The sequence below is a fragment of the Manacus candei genome, unplaced genomic scaffold (genome assembly GCF_025592945.1).
Source record: "Manacus candei isolate 608988 ecotype Guabito, Panama unplaced genomic scaffold, ASM2559294v1 h1tg000077l, whole genome shotgun sequence".
Classification (NCBI taxonomy): domain Eukaryota; kingdom Metazoa; phylum Chordata; class Aves; order Passeriformes; family Pipridae; genus Manacus; species Manacus candei.
In genome coordinates, this window is record NW_026138125.1 from 7,122,535 (window position 1) to 7,136,143 (window position 13,609).

The window sequence follows — 13,609 nt, forward strand, 5'->3', positions numbered from 1 at the left end:
TAGTTTGGAATTTGAGAGGAATACAAGTTTCATCACTCTTCCTGGTTACATGTCTATGTTAACCTCATTAATTTTTGTGTACTGAGTTACAGTTTTACCCCTTTCTTTAATGATAAAGCCTCTTGTAGACCCTAAAATGAATTTATTGATGTCCATTTAGCAGTGCTGCTAAATTCCCTTGAAATCCAAGAAGTTCTGAATAGTTAAACACTTAATCTTTAGCTCCAGTGTATTTAGCTAAAGTTGCCTTCTAGTTTCATGGTTTTGTGAATTCTTATAAAGCCAATATGTACTACATTAATAGTATCTCTATATTGAAACATTTGGAGATTTTATTGCTACTTTATTCTGAGAGAACCTGCCCAAAAGTAATGTTTAGGACATTAAATCACTGATACTTATAAATGAGTGGATCTTTAGCAGTGTTAAGTGAGCAGAATGACCTGGACCTCGCCCAGGATTTGAGGGCTGTGTGTTTGCTGTGCTTCCAGCCACGGACATGCAGGATCTGCTCTCGGCAGTGAACGGCGTCGCCGTGAAAGCTTCCGACAAAAACACCCGCACTCGGGCACTTTGGGTGATCTCCAAGCAGGCCTTCCCTCCTGAAGTTGTCAAAAAGGAGGTGAGTTTTTTACTCTTTCTTTTCCCTTTTCTTTTTGCTGGCCTGACGTGCAATCTCTTGGTCGCTCCGCTCAGTAGCTTTTTGAATCTGAAGGTCGTTTTCTGTCAAATTTCACAGCCTGAGTTCTTGGAAAAATTGAGCCAGAAGTTATTGCTTCCCTCGAAGGAGAGGCTGCAATGTGAGCAATTCTGTTAGAAACCAGTGAAACAGGGAGAAATGCTCTGAATGTTCCAGTTTGCTCAGAGCTCTGACCTTAAAACAAGACTTGGCCTAATCCAAACACAGTCCTGGAAAATGAAATTTCATCATTCCAGCTCCCCATGGAATTATTGGTATCTAGGTGCTCACTCTGATGTTCTGTTATTCCCTCAGGTGTCCAATATTCTCTCTTCCCTGGAAACAATCCTTACCAAAGGAGATGTACAGTCTGTTGTGGTTGAATATGAAGCACTTAATGTCATCATACGGTGGGTGCACTCAGTATTCAATTGTTAAAGTAGGTGCTTAATTTGAGGGGAAAACTCTTGATAAACAAAAACTCAGTGACACTAAATATACCAAAGAAAAAAAATCTTAATCCTCTTTGAATTGTTCAGTGTGTTAAAGACTGTTTTCCTGCAGTTTTGACTGGGATAGAGGTAATTTTCTTCCTCGTAGCTGGTGCAGTGGTTTGGATTTGGGATGAGAACAGTGTTGATAACACAGGGATGTTTTAGTTGGTGCTGAGCTGTGTTTGCACCCAGTCAAGGACTTTGCAGCTTCTCACCCCACCAGTGAGGGGCTGGGGGACACAAAAATCTGGGAGGGGACACAGCTGGGACACAGGTCATATTCCATAGGATGTGGCATCATGCCCAGATGTGAACTGGGAAAAGCTGGTCAGGGGCTGGTCCTGGGCATGAAGTCAGGGGGTGGGAGCAATTGCACTGTGCATCACTTGGTTTGTATGTCATTATAATGGCAAACAATTGCCTTCATGATAATATGACAATTCTGATGCACAAATTAGACAGTGTCCAGCTGAAAGTCTTGCTTTCATTTGTAAGTGGCTTGTTAGGAATTATTTCCAAAGTCTCAAGTCTGCTTCAGTTACATTTTGTTTCCAGAACTTACCTGGCTGAGAAATTCTCCCCCATTACGTGGGGTTTTATTGAAACATGTCCCCTTGATGTTTTCCACATTTTCCTGCAGTGTTTCTCATAACACTGTTGAGATTCCTGTTTAATTCCAAAGGTGACTTTTTAGGACCAACACAGTGCATTCTCTTGGTCAGCAGTGTTAAAATATTCAAGTTTTATCTTAATGTTAGTAAATATGCTGAGCTTGTACCTGCTGTTATTTAAGTGTTCTCTTAAACTTCTGGCAACTGGTTTGAGCTGCAAATCCATTTTAAAGTGAAACAGTTCTTTTAAACAGTGCTTGTCCTCTGGCTTTAATAAAATTCCTTGAAAGGCAGAAGTTTTCCCTTTGGAAGCTGTAGGAGGGATAGTTTTGACTTACCTGAGTCAAAGGGGCCACTTGCCAAAATTCCAGTGTTTCTAGGGATGAGCTGGTTCCTCCGGGCTGGTTTGGGTATATGCCAGGTATTCCCATTTCTGAAAGTCTTGTTGGCTTGTGTGGGATGGTGTAAACATGTGGAATTGTTTGTTGGAGTTCTGACAACGTTGGAACCGTGACAGCTTTGGAATAGGAGGATAAAACAAAAGCACTTGAGGAGGGTGACGTGCACGGAGGCTGTGCAAACCTGGGCTGGAGTTTTCCAGGAGCAGGCCTGTGTTGTTCCCAGCACCCAGAGTGTGTGGGAGCTACCTGGGCTGCTGGGAACACCCAGGGATGGTTCATGTGCAAACCTGAGACTTGGGCATTGATAAGGAATGTCCCTGTCAGGCTCTTGTTCAGCTCCTTTGCCCACATCACTGTGACAGAGCAGAAGGGACACTGCAGATGTCAGTCTGTTGTGCTTTTGGAGAGGTTTATCTAAATTAACACCAGAGCTTTGCAGTTTTAAATGAACTGTCCAAACAGAGCTGCTTGGAAAAAATCTTTAAGAAGTTTAGAATGGTTTCCTATAAATCATACATTGAATTAGAGCATTTATTGATATCACAAAGATAATTTGGTTCCCTGAAGGGTCTGTTGGAGATTTGTAATCCCTGTATTTGTTCTCTGGATCCAGCCTGATGGAGCAAACCCCAGCCCAGATGGGAGAGGAGGCTGTGAGGTGGGCCAAGCTGATCATCCCTCTGGTTGTCCACTCTGCTCACAAGGTGCAGCTGCGAGGGGCCACTGCCCTGGAGATGGGGATGCCACTGCTCCTGCAGAAACAGCAGGAGGTGGCAGCTGTCACCGAGCACCTCATGACCACAGTGAGTGGCAATGCCGTGGGTTTGGTCTGCAGGCAGCAGCAGGAGTCATGGGGGGGTTGGTTGGTTGGTTGCACTTTTATGTTTAATTTTATTTACAGTCTAGATAACGGCAGCAAAAACATTCACAGCAACTTCGTGATGACTGTGGCTTTAATGGGAAAAATTAATGTACCAGCAGTGTAAATACAGGAGCAGTGTAAAAATAACAGTGTGTCTGGACAGGAACCATTAATCAGGAAAATAATCATTGATCAGGGAAATAACTTGCTGCTTTTAAATGCTTCAAGCACCGGTCTTAACAGCATTAACTCATAAATGCCATTTAAACTTCTGTTGTCTCTGCAAGGAAATTTGCTCACCAAATTCATTCAGAAGTTGATGTGGCAGTGACTCATATTGTCTAGCTTAGCCTCCTACTCAAAATGGGTGTGAGGATGTGGTTGTTAGAGTATTTAAACTGTATTTCTTGTAGAAATGCTGTTTCTTTCTGCCTGCAGAAGTTGATTTCTGAGCTTCAGAAATTGTTTTCTGCAAAAAACGAGACTTTCGTGCTGAAGTTGTGGCCACTGTTTGTCAAACTGCTTGGGAAGGTAAGCAGCAAAATAATGAGTTCTACAGTCATGAATCTTCAGGAAAAAGAGTTTTTGACAGCATTAAAATACCTCAATTTTGACCTTTTTCATCCCCAGACTCTCCATCGTAGTGGGAGTTTCATCAACTCCCTGTTGCAGCTGGAGGAACTTGGATTTCGGAGTGGCTCCCCAGTGGTAAAGAAAATTGCCTTCATTGCATGGAAGAGTCTCATAGATAATTTTGCTCTAAACCCAGGTAGATTTAAAACAAAAATTAACCTGAATTATTTTGCTTACTGTCACTTCCCCTAACGGGAATAGAATATTCACACCTGGTGTGTCTGTGGTGTACACAAACACACAGTGGGATAGACATCAATAAAATTCAAGATGTTGGGTTTCTTTGTTGAGTTTTTTTTCTTGTTTTGTTTTATTTTTAAGGCAAAAGGACAGTTTGATCATTTGTTCTATCTTAATTTTTCTGCTGGAACTGATGGGAATAGAATAATATTACATTTGTTTTGTAATGCTTTAACTGATCCAAACAGCAGTGAAATAGAGAATAAAACATTCTGTACATCTTATTTTGGACTGTGGGAATTAACTGGAAAAGGACAGTGCTTCAGGATTGTAGAGGTGTTTAAAAAGTTGCTTTAAAGGTATAACTGAGACCTGAGCAAGTTGTAAGTCCAGTCTGTGTCAAAGCACAGAATATTTTGGTTTTTATCTTGATTGTGTTTCTCTCTGTGTTCTGAAGAGAGAACTAATTGTGGACATTCCTTAGCTTAGCTGAATTTACCTTTAATTGTCATTTTATTGTGTTTCTTATTATTTGTTCTGATCATTATTTCACATAACTTAATTAAAAGGTTCTATTTAATGGGAAGATAAAATCCCTGGCCCAGCTGGTGTTGGCTGTTCGTGTCCCAGGGTGGCTGGCCAGGATTTCCAGCTGCAGGAGCAGCTCCTGTGGATTGCAGAGGGGCAGGTTCTGCTGCTGCTGAGCTGGGCAGAAGTTTTTCCTCTACCTTAAACACTTGCACAGGCCTGAGCAAAGGTCTGTCCAGACCTACTGTGCCATTTCTCCTGCAGTGGCAAATGATCCTTGGCAGCCTCAGATCCTTCCTTCTCACCCTGTGCCAATGCACATCCATGTCAAGTAAGAGTGCAAGGGTAAATTTCCCTCTAGTTTTGTTGGAATTCACTAGATTTCACTTCAGTATTGGTAAGAAATACTTGTGTTTCCAGAGTTGTTCTGGACAACAATTAGAGCAGAAAGACAGTCTGAAAGCTTGGTGCATTTACTATGTATTTTAGTTCTGCAAATTGTCACTTGTTGAACTTCAGGCTAAAAACCCCTGTTGGTTTAATTATTTTCCTCTTTTTTCTTGCCCTGTGGTTTAATTATTTGTACTGCTTAAAATATGCCTTTTTTTTGGTCTTCCAGATATCCTGTGCAGTGCTAAAAGGCTGAAATTACTGATGCAGCCCCTGAGCTCGATCCATGTGAGAACAGAGGCTCTGGCACTCACCAAGCTGGAGGTCTGGTGGTATTTACTCATGAGGTTGGGAACTCACCTGCCTTCAAACTTTGAACAGGTAACACAGCTGGGGACAGTCCTGGGCTGAGTTACTCTAACATATTCCTGCCTGCTTCCTCCTCCTCTAGGTTATTTGATTGATTTTTAGCTTATCTGGTTTTATCTTATGGAATAGAACTGCCTTAAGGAACCAAACTTGACTCCACATTTCTGTGCTCTCTGTGTGTCTTCTGTGTAGTACAGCAGAAATACTTGGGATTAAATGTGCCCTTGGAACCTCAAGTTCCAAAAGATTTGGGGGCCTGTCTGAAAGTCCTGGGAGCATCTCTGGAAATGTCCAGTGACTGCACAACAGGCAGCATAAGCACGTCATTTAAGGGTTGTTTTGCCCTTTCACCAAGAAAGGGTGTGCTTTGGAAAGTTTGCCATAGGAAAACTTAATGAAAAGACCATCAAATATTTAGGAAGATGGAGGGGAAAAATGATGCTGGTGTTTCATTACTGGTCACATTGTAACTGCAATGATCATAATGTTTCCATTCAACACCTGAATTTCATTAAGTTAAACTTCAGGATGGGAGTAAAGAGGGGGGAAAAATGTACCTTAGAATGATCCAGCTGTATCATATCTACCAGGACTTTTTGTTTAATTTAGGCATTCCTGATTAATTTATCGTTATACATCTTAATATTAAAAGTACCCAGAAACTCTGAAACACCAATGCTGTGAACAGCAGCTCTATGTGATGTTTGAGATGTGTGGTTTATGGCTTGTGTGAGTTATAGCCATTTTCACGGAGGTGTGATCTCTTTGCAGGTCTGTGTCCCCTTAATCCAAAGCACTCTGAGTCTGGATCCTGCTGCTGCATTCCCAGGAACCCCCTCACGCCTTCCAGCCAACCAGAGCTTGGGCTCAGCCACCCCTGGGCAGAAACCAGGTACTGGAGGAGCAACCTGTTCCCAGCTAAACTCTGGGTGCAGAATCACCTGCTCTCTTTAACATCTTCATGCTCTTTCATTTACAATGGATTATTGAAACCAGGAACTTTTCTGCAGAGCTCAGAGGTGGTGGTTCACACTGGGGAAAATGAGGCTGTTCCAGTCAACATTTAAAGTTTAAAAAATTGTGCTCTATATTGCCAGGACCAGTTTTAGTGTCCTGAATGTGTTCTCTCTTACAAGGGAGCTCTGGTTTGAAACTTAACTTTTCATGTATTTATATATGTGCTATTTATTTGTGCCCTTTTATTTTCTGTAGCATTTTTTAGTTTTTGCTTGAATACTGTAGAATCATGGAATGGTTTGGGTGGGAAGGGACCTTAAAGCTCATCCAGTCCCACCCCTGCCATGGGCAGGGACACCTTCCACCAGCCCAGGTTGCTCCAAGCCCCATCCAACCTGGCCTTGGACACTTCCAGGGATCCAGGGGCAGCCACAGCTTCTCTGGGCAACCTGGGCCAGGGCCTCCCCACCCTCCCAGCCAGCAATTCCTTCCCAATATCCCATCTAATTCTGCCCAGTGATCATGATGCATCAATAGCTTTGGTACTAATGTGAAACCACACCTCCTTGAGCTTTACATCCAACTATCTGAGATAAGGAAGTGCCTCTTTTCCTTCTCTTTGTGGAAACGTGGCATTCCCAGCTTGTGTCACTCTGCTGTAATTAGGAGGCTCAGGTATGTTGTGGAGGTGTCCTGGATTTGGAGAGTTTCCTGTGTTCCCTCCTTAAAAAAGTTCATCTTGGTGAGATCACAACTGAGGTTGGGCAAAATGCTTTTGTTAACCCCCCCTTAGGAGTGTCTGGCTTTTAGAAGTCCCTTTCAGCCAACCCTATGCAACAGTTAGTTCTTTTCCTATGAGATTTTGGTCTGTTGGATCTTTCCTTTCTCTTGGAATGTGAGACAATGTGACTTCTCTCCCCTCTTTTAGGTCCTTACCCATTGGTGAGTCCAGCCACCCCGAGGATAAACCTGAATTCCAGCCCAGCAGGAGGGGTGGTGTTTTCTTCCATCCAGCTCCTGGGCATTGAAATGCTGCTGCACTTCCTGATGGGACCAGGAGTTTTAGATTTTGCTAAGCAAAACAAACTTGTACTCAGTTTAGGTACGTGAATTTTATATATTTCTTAAGTATTTTTGCATAATCTCATTACCAGTTTTATTTGATTTAAAGATGTCTGTTGAAATGAAACGCTGTAAACAGTTAAAACTATTAGCTGTCATCTTTAAGATGTTTTGTTAAATGCTTATTTTTAAGGCTTATCTTACCAGTAAACTGCAAAACAACAGCTTTATGGATCATATTTTTTGTTCTAGAGCCTCTCCAGTCCCCACTGATCAGCAGCCCTTCTTTTTTTTGTAAGCATGCCAGCACACTCATCAATGCAGTGCAGGATGGCTTTATTGCAATTGGAAAAGAGGTTCCTGGTAAGAATTTAATGATGGAATTTCATTATTTTCTGGGAAATCAACTGGGAGAGGGAAACATAAGAAATAAGCACTTTGTGCAATATCCTGATGTTACATTAAAGAGAACTGGCCTGACTTTGAAAACTTGGATAATTTTTAGCTTAAATCAAAGTCTATCTTTGAACACAATTTGTTACTTTACCTGCAATTTTATTTCATGTTTTTATTTTTTATTGCCCACTGAATAAAAACATTTTACTGCCTTGTAGATTGTATGCTGAATGTTATATGGAAGGACATAAATGGATATGTAAAAACAGCAATTGAATCAGGTAAGAAGTGTCATGGTTTTTCAGTCTGTCATTGCTGACCAGTTAAAGGTTGTATGGAGGTTTTAAAACTAGACCATAAGTTGTTGCTTCCCTGCTGGTGAAGTTTAGGTTTAATCTTCATCAGTAATTGGAGTTTTTTTAAAGCAGTTTAAAAAAAAATTTAAAAAATAACCCCCCTTTAAGTCTTTGTAGAAATGGAGACATTCATATTACTCAAATCAGTGTGAAATCTTGGGTATGTGACTATGGCTGCCTTTTTCTGTAATTAAATTGTTTCAGAGTAAATTATGATGTCTTTACAGATGTATAAAATTATTTCCTCTGTAGAAAGTATCCATAATGCTGTAAAGGCTTTGAAAGTCCAGAATATTCTTAATAATGAAACCTTTTAAATTGAAAGATTTAACTGAAATGGGTGAGAGAAATGAAGAGCATTCCTTGGATGAATGCAAAGTTCCACAACTTCTTTTAGTATATCAGAGATAAGGTTGTTAATGATACAAAGGTTTCCATTTACTAATAAAACTGGAGGGTTTTTATTTAAACCTTGGAGTTTCAGTTACAATGTTGTTCAGAGCAGGGACTTGGTTCTGAATCCCTTAAGCATTTGGTATATTTTTACAAATATACACAGATTTTTTTTTTTGGTCTTGTAGTACCTAAATAGAAAGTTTTATTGATGGTCAGAGTGACTTGGTTCTGCTTTAACTGTAAATATTCTTTATTCCAGGAAATAAGAAAGAAAAGCAAGGGTCAGAAATCCTCACTATGTTGCTCCAGGCCTTGAAAAACATTGTGAGATCAAGCTCTCTTCCTGTGCAGAAAGTACTGGTAAGGATTTCTTTGCTTTAACAGTGTTTTTCAGATTTATCAGCACATTTGGGTCCATGGTTCTCCTGCCAGAACCTTCTACTTCAAAAGACTGAGGGACTTTTTTTGTTCTTTTTGCTAGAGGGAACCAATTTCTTCAATTTTGCTTTTATTTGTGGTGTTACTTAAAATATTTGAACCCTCAGAAAAATACATTTACGTGTATTTCTTTCTTTTCCCCTGCTTAGTCCCTCATTGATATTACTGTTAAGGAGTTGCCTCCAAAAGTATTGGGATCACCAGCTTATCAAGTTGCTGATATGGATCTTTTAAATGTAAGTCTGACTTTATTCCAGAGCTTTATTTATGCTTAAAGGTATTAGGAAGTCATAGCTGTACTTTATGAGACCCAGATCTTTCAGGAAACCATATTATTCAAAGTTCCAGAATGCAGACTTTGTTTCCAGCCCTCACTTCTGAGGAGTAATTTAACAGTCTATAGATAAGAATGCATAGGTACTGGAAGTAATGATGGGAAAAGGATTTTTCAGGTTCAGGTCATGGTTTGAAATACAGATTTTAGGTACTTTGCAAGGAGACTGAATAGTTGAAAGGTATTTAAAGACTTTTAAAACTGGATGACCATCAGGTTTTCTACATCCACCAGTAGAGAGAAGGCAACTTTTTATTTTGCAGCAGTGGCAATAGAGGTTTTTAGCCCAACATTTACTTTATTAACCAGGCATGGAATTGATTTGGAAGCTTTGAAAAGCAGACAAATATCTGAGAGCAGTCCTAAGTATAACAAGGGTAAGCAAATGCTGAACTCACCTGAGTAGGATAAAGCTTTGTCTGCTAGAACTGGCTTAAGAGCTCAGCTCCCCAAATTCCTCCCAGTTCTTTACCACAAGTGCTTTATTTGCATTTTCTGACTTGAGTACAAGAGTCAGAACTTTATTAGGGTGGTTGAAGTGAAATGCATTTTGTTAATTCTCTGACATGATCCAACTTGAGATGCTTGTGTCAGATTTTAGCAGAAGTTGTCCCAAAGATCTCTTGCTGCAACCTTGAACTAAGTGAATCCCAGGATCTGGCAGCAGCTCAGATTTCCAGCTTTCATTTTTATTTTGAATTGTTAGAATTGACAATTTCAGACAACTTTTAATAATTGTAAATTTCTACCTTAAATATAATATATAGGTAGAGATGTGGGGCAGCCATTTCATTTGATCAATGGCTGTGTTGTTTTGACCTCTTAAATTTCTCTTCCAAGGGAACACCAGCTTTGTTCTTAATCCAGCTGCCTTTCCATAACAACCTCTTGGAATGCTGTGTAACAGATGAGAGGTATGTGCTGGTGCTTGGTTATATCAAACTTCCCTTAGAAGCCTTCACAGAAGGGGTTGGTTTTTTTCCTGAAAAAATATCTGAAAAAAAAAGACCTGTTGAACTTCCTTCCCCAGATTCTTTGTGATTCTGGAAACACTTGTGGGTTATGTCCTGTCTGGGCCCACATCTCCCCTGGCTTTCAGTGAGTCTGTGATCTGTGTCATCAACCAGAGCTCAAAGCAGGTGGAAAACAAGGAGCACCTTTGGAGAATGTGGAGCATTGTCGTTAATCCTCTGACAGAATGGATTAATCAGGTACAGTGGCTTTGGGTTCTCTCCCCCAAAACCCCACAGGGAAACCTGGTGTTGATCCAGAGTGGGTTTTACAATGATGATCATTCTTAAGTGCAATGTTCAGGATGGTTGGGAAGGCTTTTCTCCTTTTCTTAAGTTTATAAACACACTCATGGATGTACTCCAAGCCTTGATTCCTTGGCATAGTCTTGCTGTCCCAAAGCATGGAAACTTGCCCTCCAGGAGCTGAGGCTTGTTTGTTTGATGTGAGAAATGTAATAAATCCCAAGTTGGGATGTTGAGGATGTGATTAGACCAGAATTTCTTACTGATGTTAGACTTGTTGAGTGGAAGCCCTAATGGAAGCCATATAAACTGTCACATTTAAGGGGTTTTTCAGGTTCTTACTAGAAATGCATTGATTGTAATGTAGGAGTTGTTGAATTAATTAATCCTCATGTAGTTGTTGGACCTAAAAATCTTAGAATTTGTGAACAAAATTTTAGGTGCTCTGGCTATTTACAAGGGAATGTAGTGACAGGACACAGGGAATGTCCCCTGGGGGACATCCTATCCCCAGAGGATAGGGATAGATTAGAGATTAAGGAGAAATTCCTGGCTGTGAGGGTGGGAACACCCTGGCCCAGGTTGCCCAGAGAAGCTGTGGCTGCCCCTGGATCCCTGGGAGTGTCCAGGGCCAGGTTGGACGGGGCTTGGAGCAACCTGGGCTGGTGGAAGGTGTCCCTGCCCATGGCAGGGGGTGGGATTGGATGGACTTTAATGTCCCTTCCCACCCAAACCATGACTCTAAGTAGGTTGTTGTCATCACTTACTGCAACTGAACTAAGTGAAAAACACCCAAGACATTTTCTAATAGATTGTTTTTATTCCTGGAATTACAAACAGTGCTTTTTATCCCTTTTCTAGTAGCAACCTGAACTCTTTCAAGAGCAGAACAGCTAATTTCAAACTGCCACTGGCAGTTGAGCTTGCACAGATCTCATGTACGAGTCAGTGAACCAGGAACAGCCTTATTTGTCACCTCAGTTTTGCAACTCCAATAATCAGAAAACTTCTTTGTCGTTGCAGACCAATGAAGTGAATCAGGGGGATGCCCTGGAGCACAACTTCAGTGCTGTGTACAGTGCATTGCTGCTGCCAGTGTCACACATCTTCCCCACCCAGGGCTTTCCCCAGGTAACACTGAATACATAATATTAATTAAAACCAACATGGGGTTTGTAAAAACTGCCTGGTAATCTCGGGGGGGGAATTTGCTACCAATACGTGTCGACATCGCACCGCTGCTCAGGGTCGGGTTTAAACTCCAACATTTAAACTTGAAAACCCTCAAGAGCCACACAGGTTTGAGAGAAGAAGAAAACTTTCACCCCTGTGCACAGCCCTCGATGTTGATGAGCTTTCTCTCTGTGTTCAAGCCAACCATGAAGTCCCTGCTGCGCTCGTGGTCGGAGCTGTACCGAGCCTTCGCCCGCTGCGCTGCCCTGGTGGCAACAGCCGAGGAGAACGTGTGCTGTGAGGAGCTGTGTGCCAAAATTATAGCTGGGCTAGAAGGTGAAACTCCAGTAGTGAGTATAAACCTGTGATACTGCACTCTATAAAGTACTCCAGCAGGTGTATTTGAAATTAGGTGTAAGAACCCGGTGTAAACTCCTGATTTGTGCTTCGGTTTGGGTGAGACTTAAAGCTGTAAGAAAAGAGTTGGAGGTGATAAAGACATGGATTGAAGGGAGTAAAAATAACTATAAATATTAAATACTAATATTTATTAATTTATTTATTAGTAAATCTTAAAAAACAGTTAAGTAGTCTCTTATATTTTTCTCCTAACTAATTAAGTGATAACAGTTTAGTGTCAGTGTGGTGGTAAATGGGATTTATCCAGTTGAAATAAATTTATTAATTTATTTTTTAATTTATTAATCAATTTATTTATTTATTATTAAATCTTAAAATAGCAGTTGAGCAGTCTTTAAATTTGTCTCCTAACTAATTAAGTGGTAATGGTTTGGTGAGTGTTATCATGGTGGTAAATGGGATTTATCCAGTTGAAATAAATGTATGTCAAGTAACTTCAATTGACAAGTACCACAAAACCTAGGCATTTTAAATAGGAGGGAGGGAGGATTGAACTTGCTGCTGTTAATTTCTGGTGGCATCACCCTTGTCAAGTAAAATGTGAAGACTTTACTTGTAAAGCTTTATAAAAGAGAAAGCTTTTGGAAGAAGAAACCCCCACCGTGAGGGGAGGTGGAGTGTCTGGATGTGAACATCAGCTTTGGAAGATAAACCCCTTTGTGCCTAAAGTTCACTCTTCTAAAAAAATATTGTGAAAAAAACCCAAGAAAAACACTGGAATTTGCAAACCTGTGATTTAGAGGTTTGCATCATTGTAACTTACCTTGGTTGCTGCCATATCCTCATGATAAACATCAATGCCAAAAATCAATAATTAATAAACAAGCCAAACTTAACCAATTTAAAAGTTCACTGTGCAAGTTATATTGAAACTTTATATTAGTCTAGAATATCAGTGTTCCTTGTAAAGCAGGTTTGGCTTTATGTAGAAGATTTTTTGGTGGACTGGGAGGGAAAAAAACCTTGAACCTTAATTCTTTTGATCCATCTTAAATCTTCTTAGGGCTGCTTTGCTGTTTAGACAGTGCATTTGCTTATGTCTTACTTGTATAGAATGGGAAGACTCATCATCATGTATAAATGTATTTAAAATGTAATTTTATCTGAGTCTGATAGTGCAGTTGCACCACCTTTAAATTAAAAGCTGTTGCATTTCTGTCCTGAATGACCAAAGTGTGTTTTACTGTCACTGTTTCTCTCGTGGTGATTCCTGTTCCTGATGGTTTCTGTTGCTCCTCAGATGTTTTCCATGATGGAAGGTCTCACCCATGTTGTCTCAGTCATGGTTGACTGCATCAACTTTGCTCCATATGGTACCAAATACCAGCCAAAAACCAGATGTAAGGAAATGCTTGAATATTGGGGGGTTCTGTGTGGCTCAGAGTTGGGTAAAAATTAGTGTTGTTGTGGGTGCAGAAGTGACAACTGTAGGATATCAGTGGTGTGAATGTGCTGCATGTGCTGTCTCACCTCTGAAGGGATTGCCAAAAGTCATAAAAGGAATTAAAATTATCATCCAATCAGCCTGTTTGAGTCTCAGACCTTTGCTATTTGTTGAGCAGTTCCTGCACAGCCTGGCAAAATACAGCTGAGATTGGTATAAATACATTATATAAATATATATTGAGGCCCCTTCACTCTTTTTTTTTCACTGTTAAACACTGCTGGGTTCTA

General features: G+C 40.5%; 1 protein-coding gene across 2 annotated transcripts in view; it reads left to right on the top strand.

Moving 5' to 3' along the window:
- The window catches only part of RIF1 (replication timing regulatory factor 1), a 30,656-nt gene that overhangs the window by 4,174 nt on the left and 12,873 nt on the right, over nucleotides 1-13,609 (top strand). For both annotated transcript variants that reach the window (XM_051810149.1, XM_051810150.1), the window contains exons 4-20: nucleotides 492-622; nucleotides 995-1,089; nucleotides 2,799-2,988; nucleotides 3,486-3,578; nucleotides 3,678-3,816; nucleotides 5,008-5,159; nucleotides 5,919-6,039; nucleotides 7,033-7,206; nucleotides 7,419-7,529; nucleotides 7,781-7,843; nucleotides 8,574-8,674; nucleotides 8,902-8,988; nucleotides 9,927-10,000; nucleotides 10,117-10,297; nucleotides 11,366-11,473; nucleotides 11,716-11,865; nucleotides 13,176-13,275. In XM_051810149.1, the coding sequence (XP_051666109.1) occupies nucleotides 492-622; nucleotides 995-1,089; nucleotides 2,799-2,988; nucleotides 3,486-3,578; nucleotides 3,678-3,816; nucleotides 5,008-5,159; nucleotides 5,919-6,039; nucleotides 7,033-7,206; nucleotides 7,419-7,529; nucleotides 7,781-7,843; nucleotides 8,574-8,674; nucleotides 8,902-8,988; nucleotides 9,927-10,000; nucleotides 10,117-10,297; nucleotides 11,366-11,473; nucleotides 11,716-11,865; nucleotides 13,176-13,275 (2,070 nt within the window). The remainder of the gene's footprint in view (nucleotides 1-491; nucleotides 623-994; nucleotides 1,090-2,798; nucleotides 2,989-3,485; nucleotides 3,579-3,677; nucleotides 3,817-5,007; nucleotides 5,160-5,918; nucleotides 6,040-7,032; nucleotides 7,207-7,418; nucleotides 7,530-7,780; nucleotides 7,844-8,573; nucleotides 8,675-8,901; nucleotides 8,989-9,926; nucleotides 10,001-10,116; nucleotides 10,298-11,365; nucleotides 11,474-11,715; nucleotides 11,866-13,175; nucleotides 13,276-13,609) is intronic.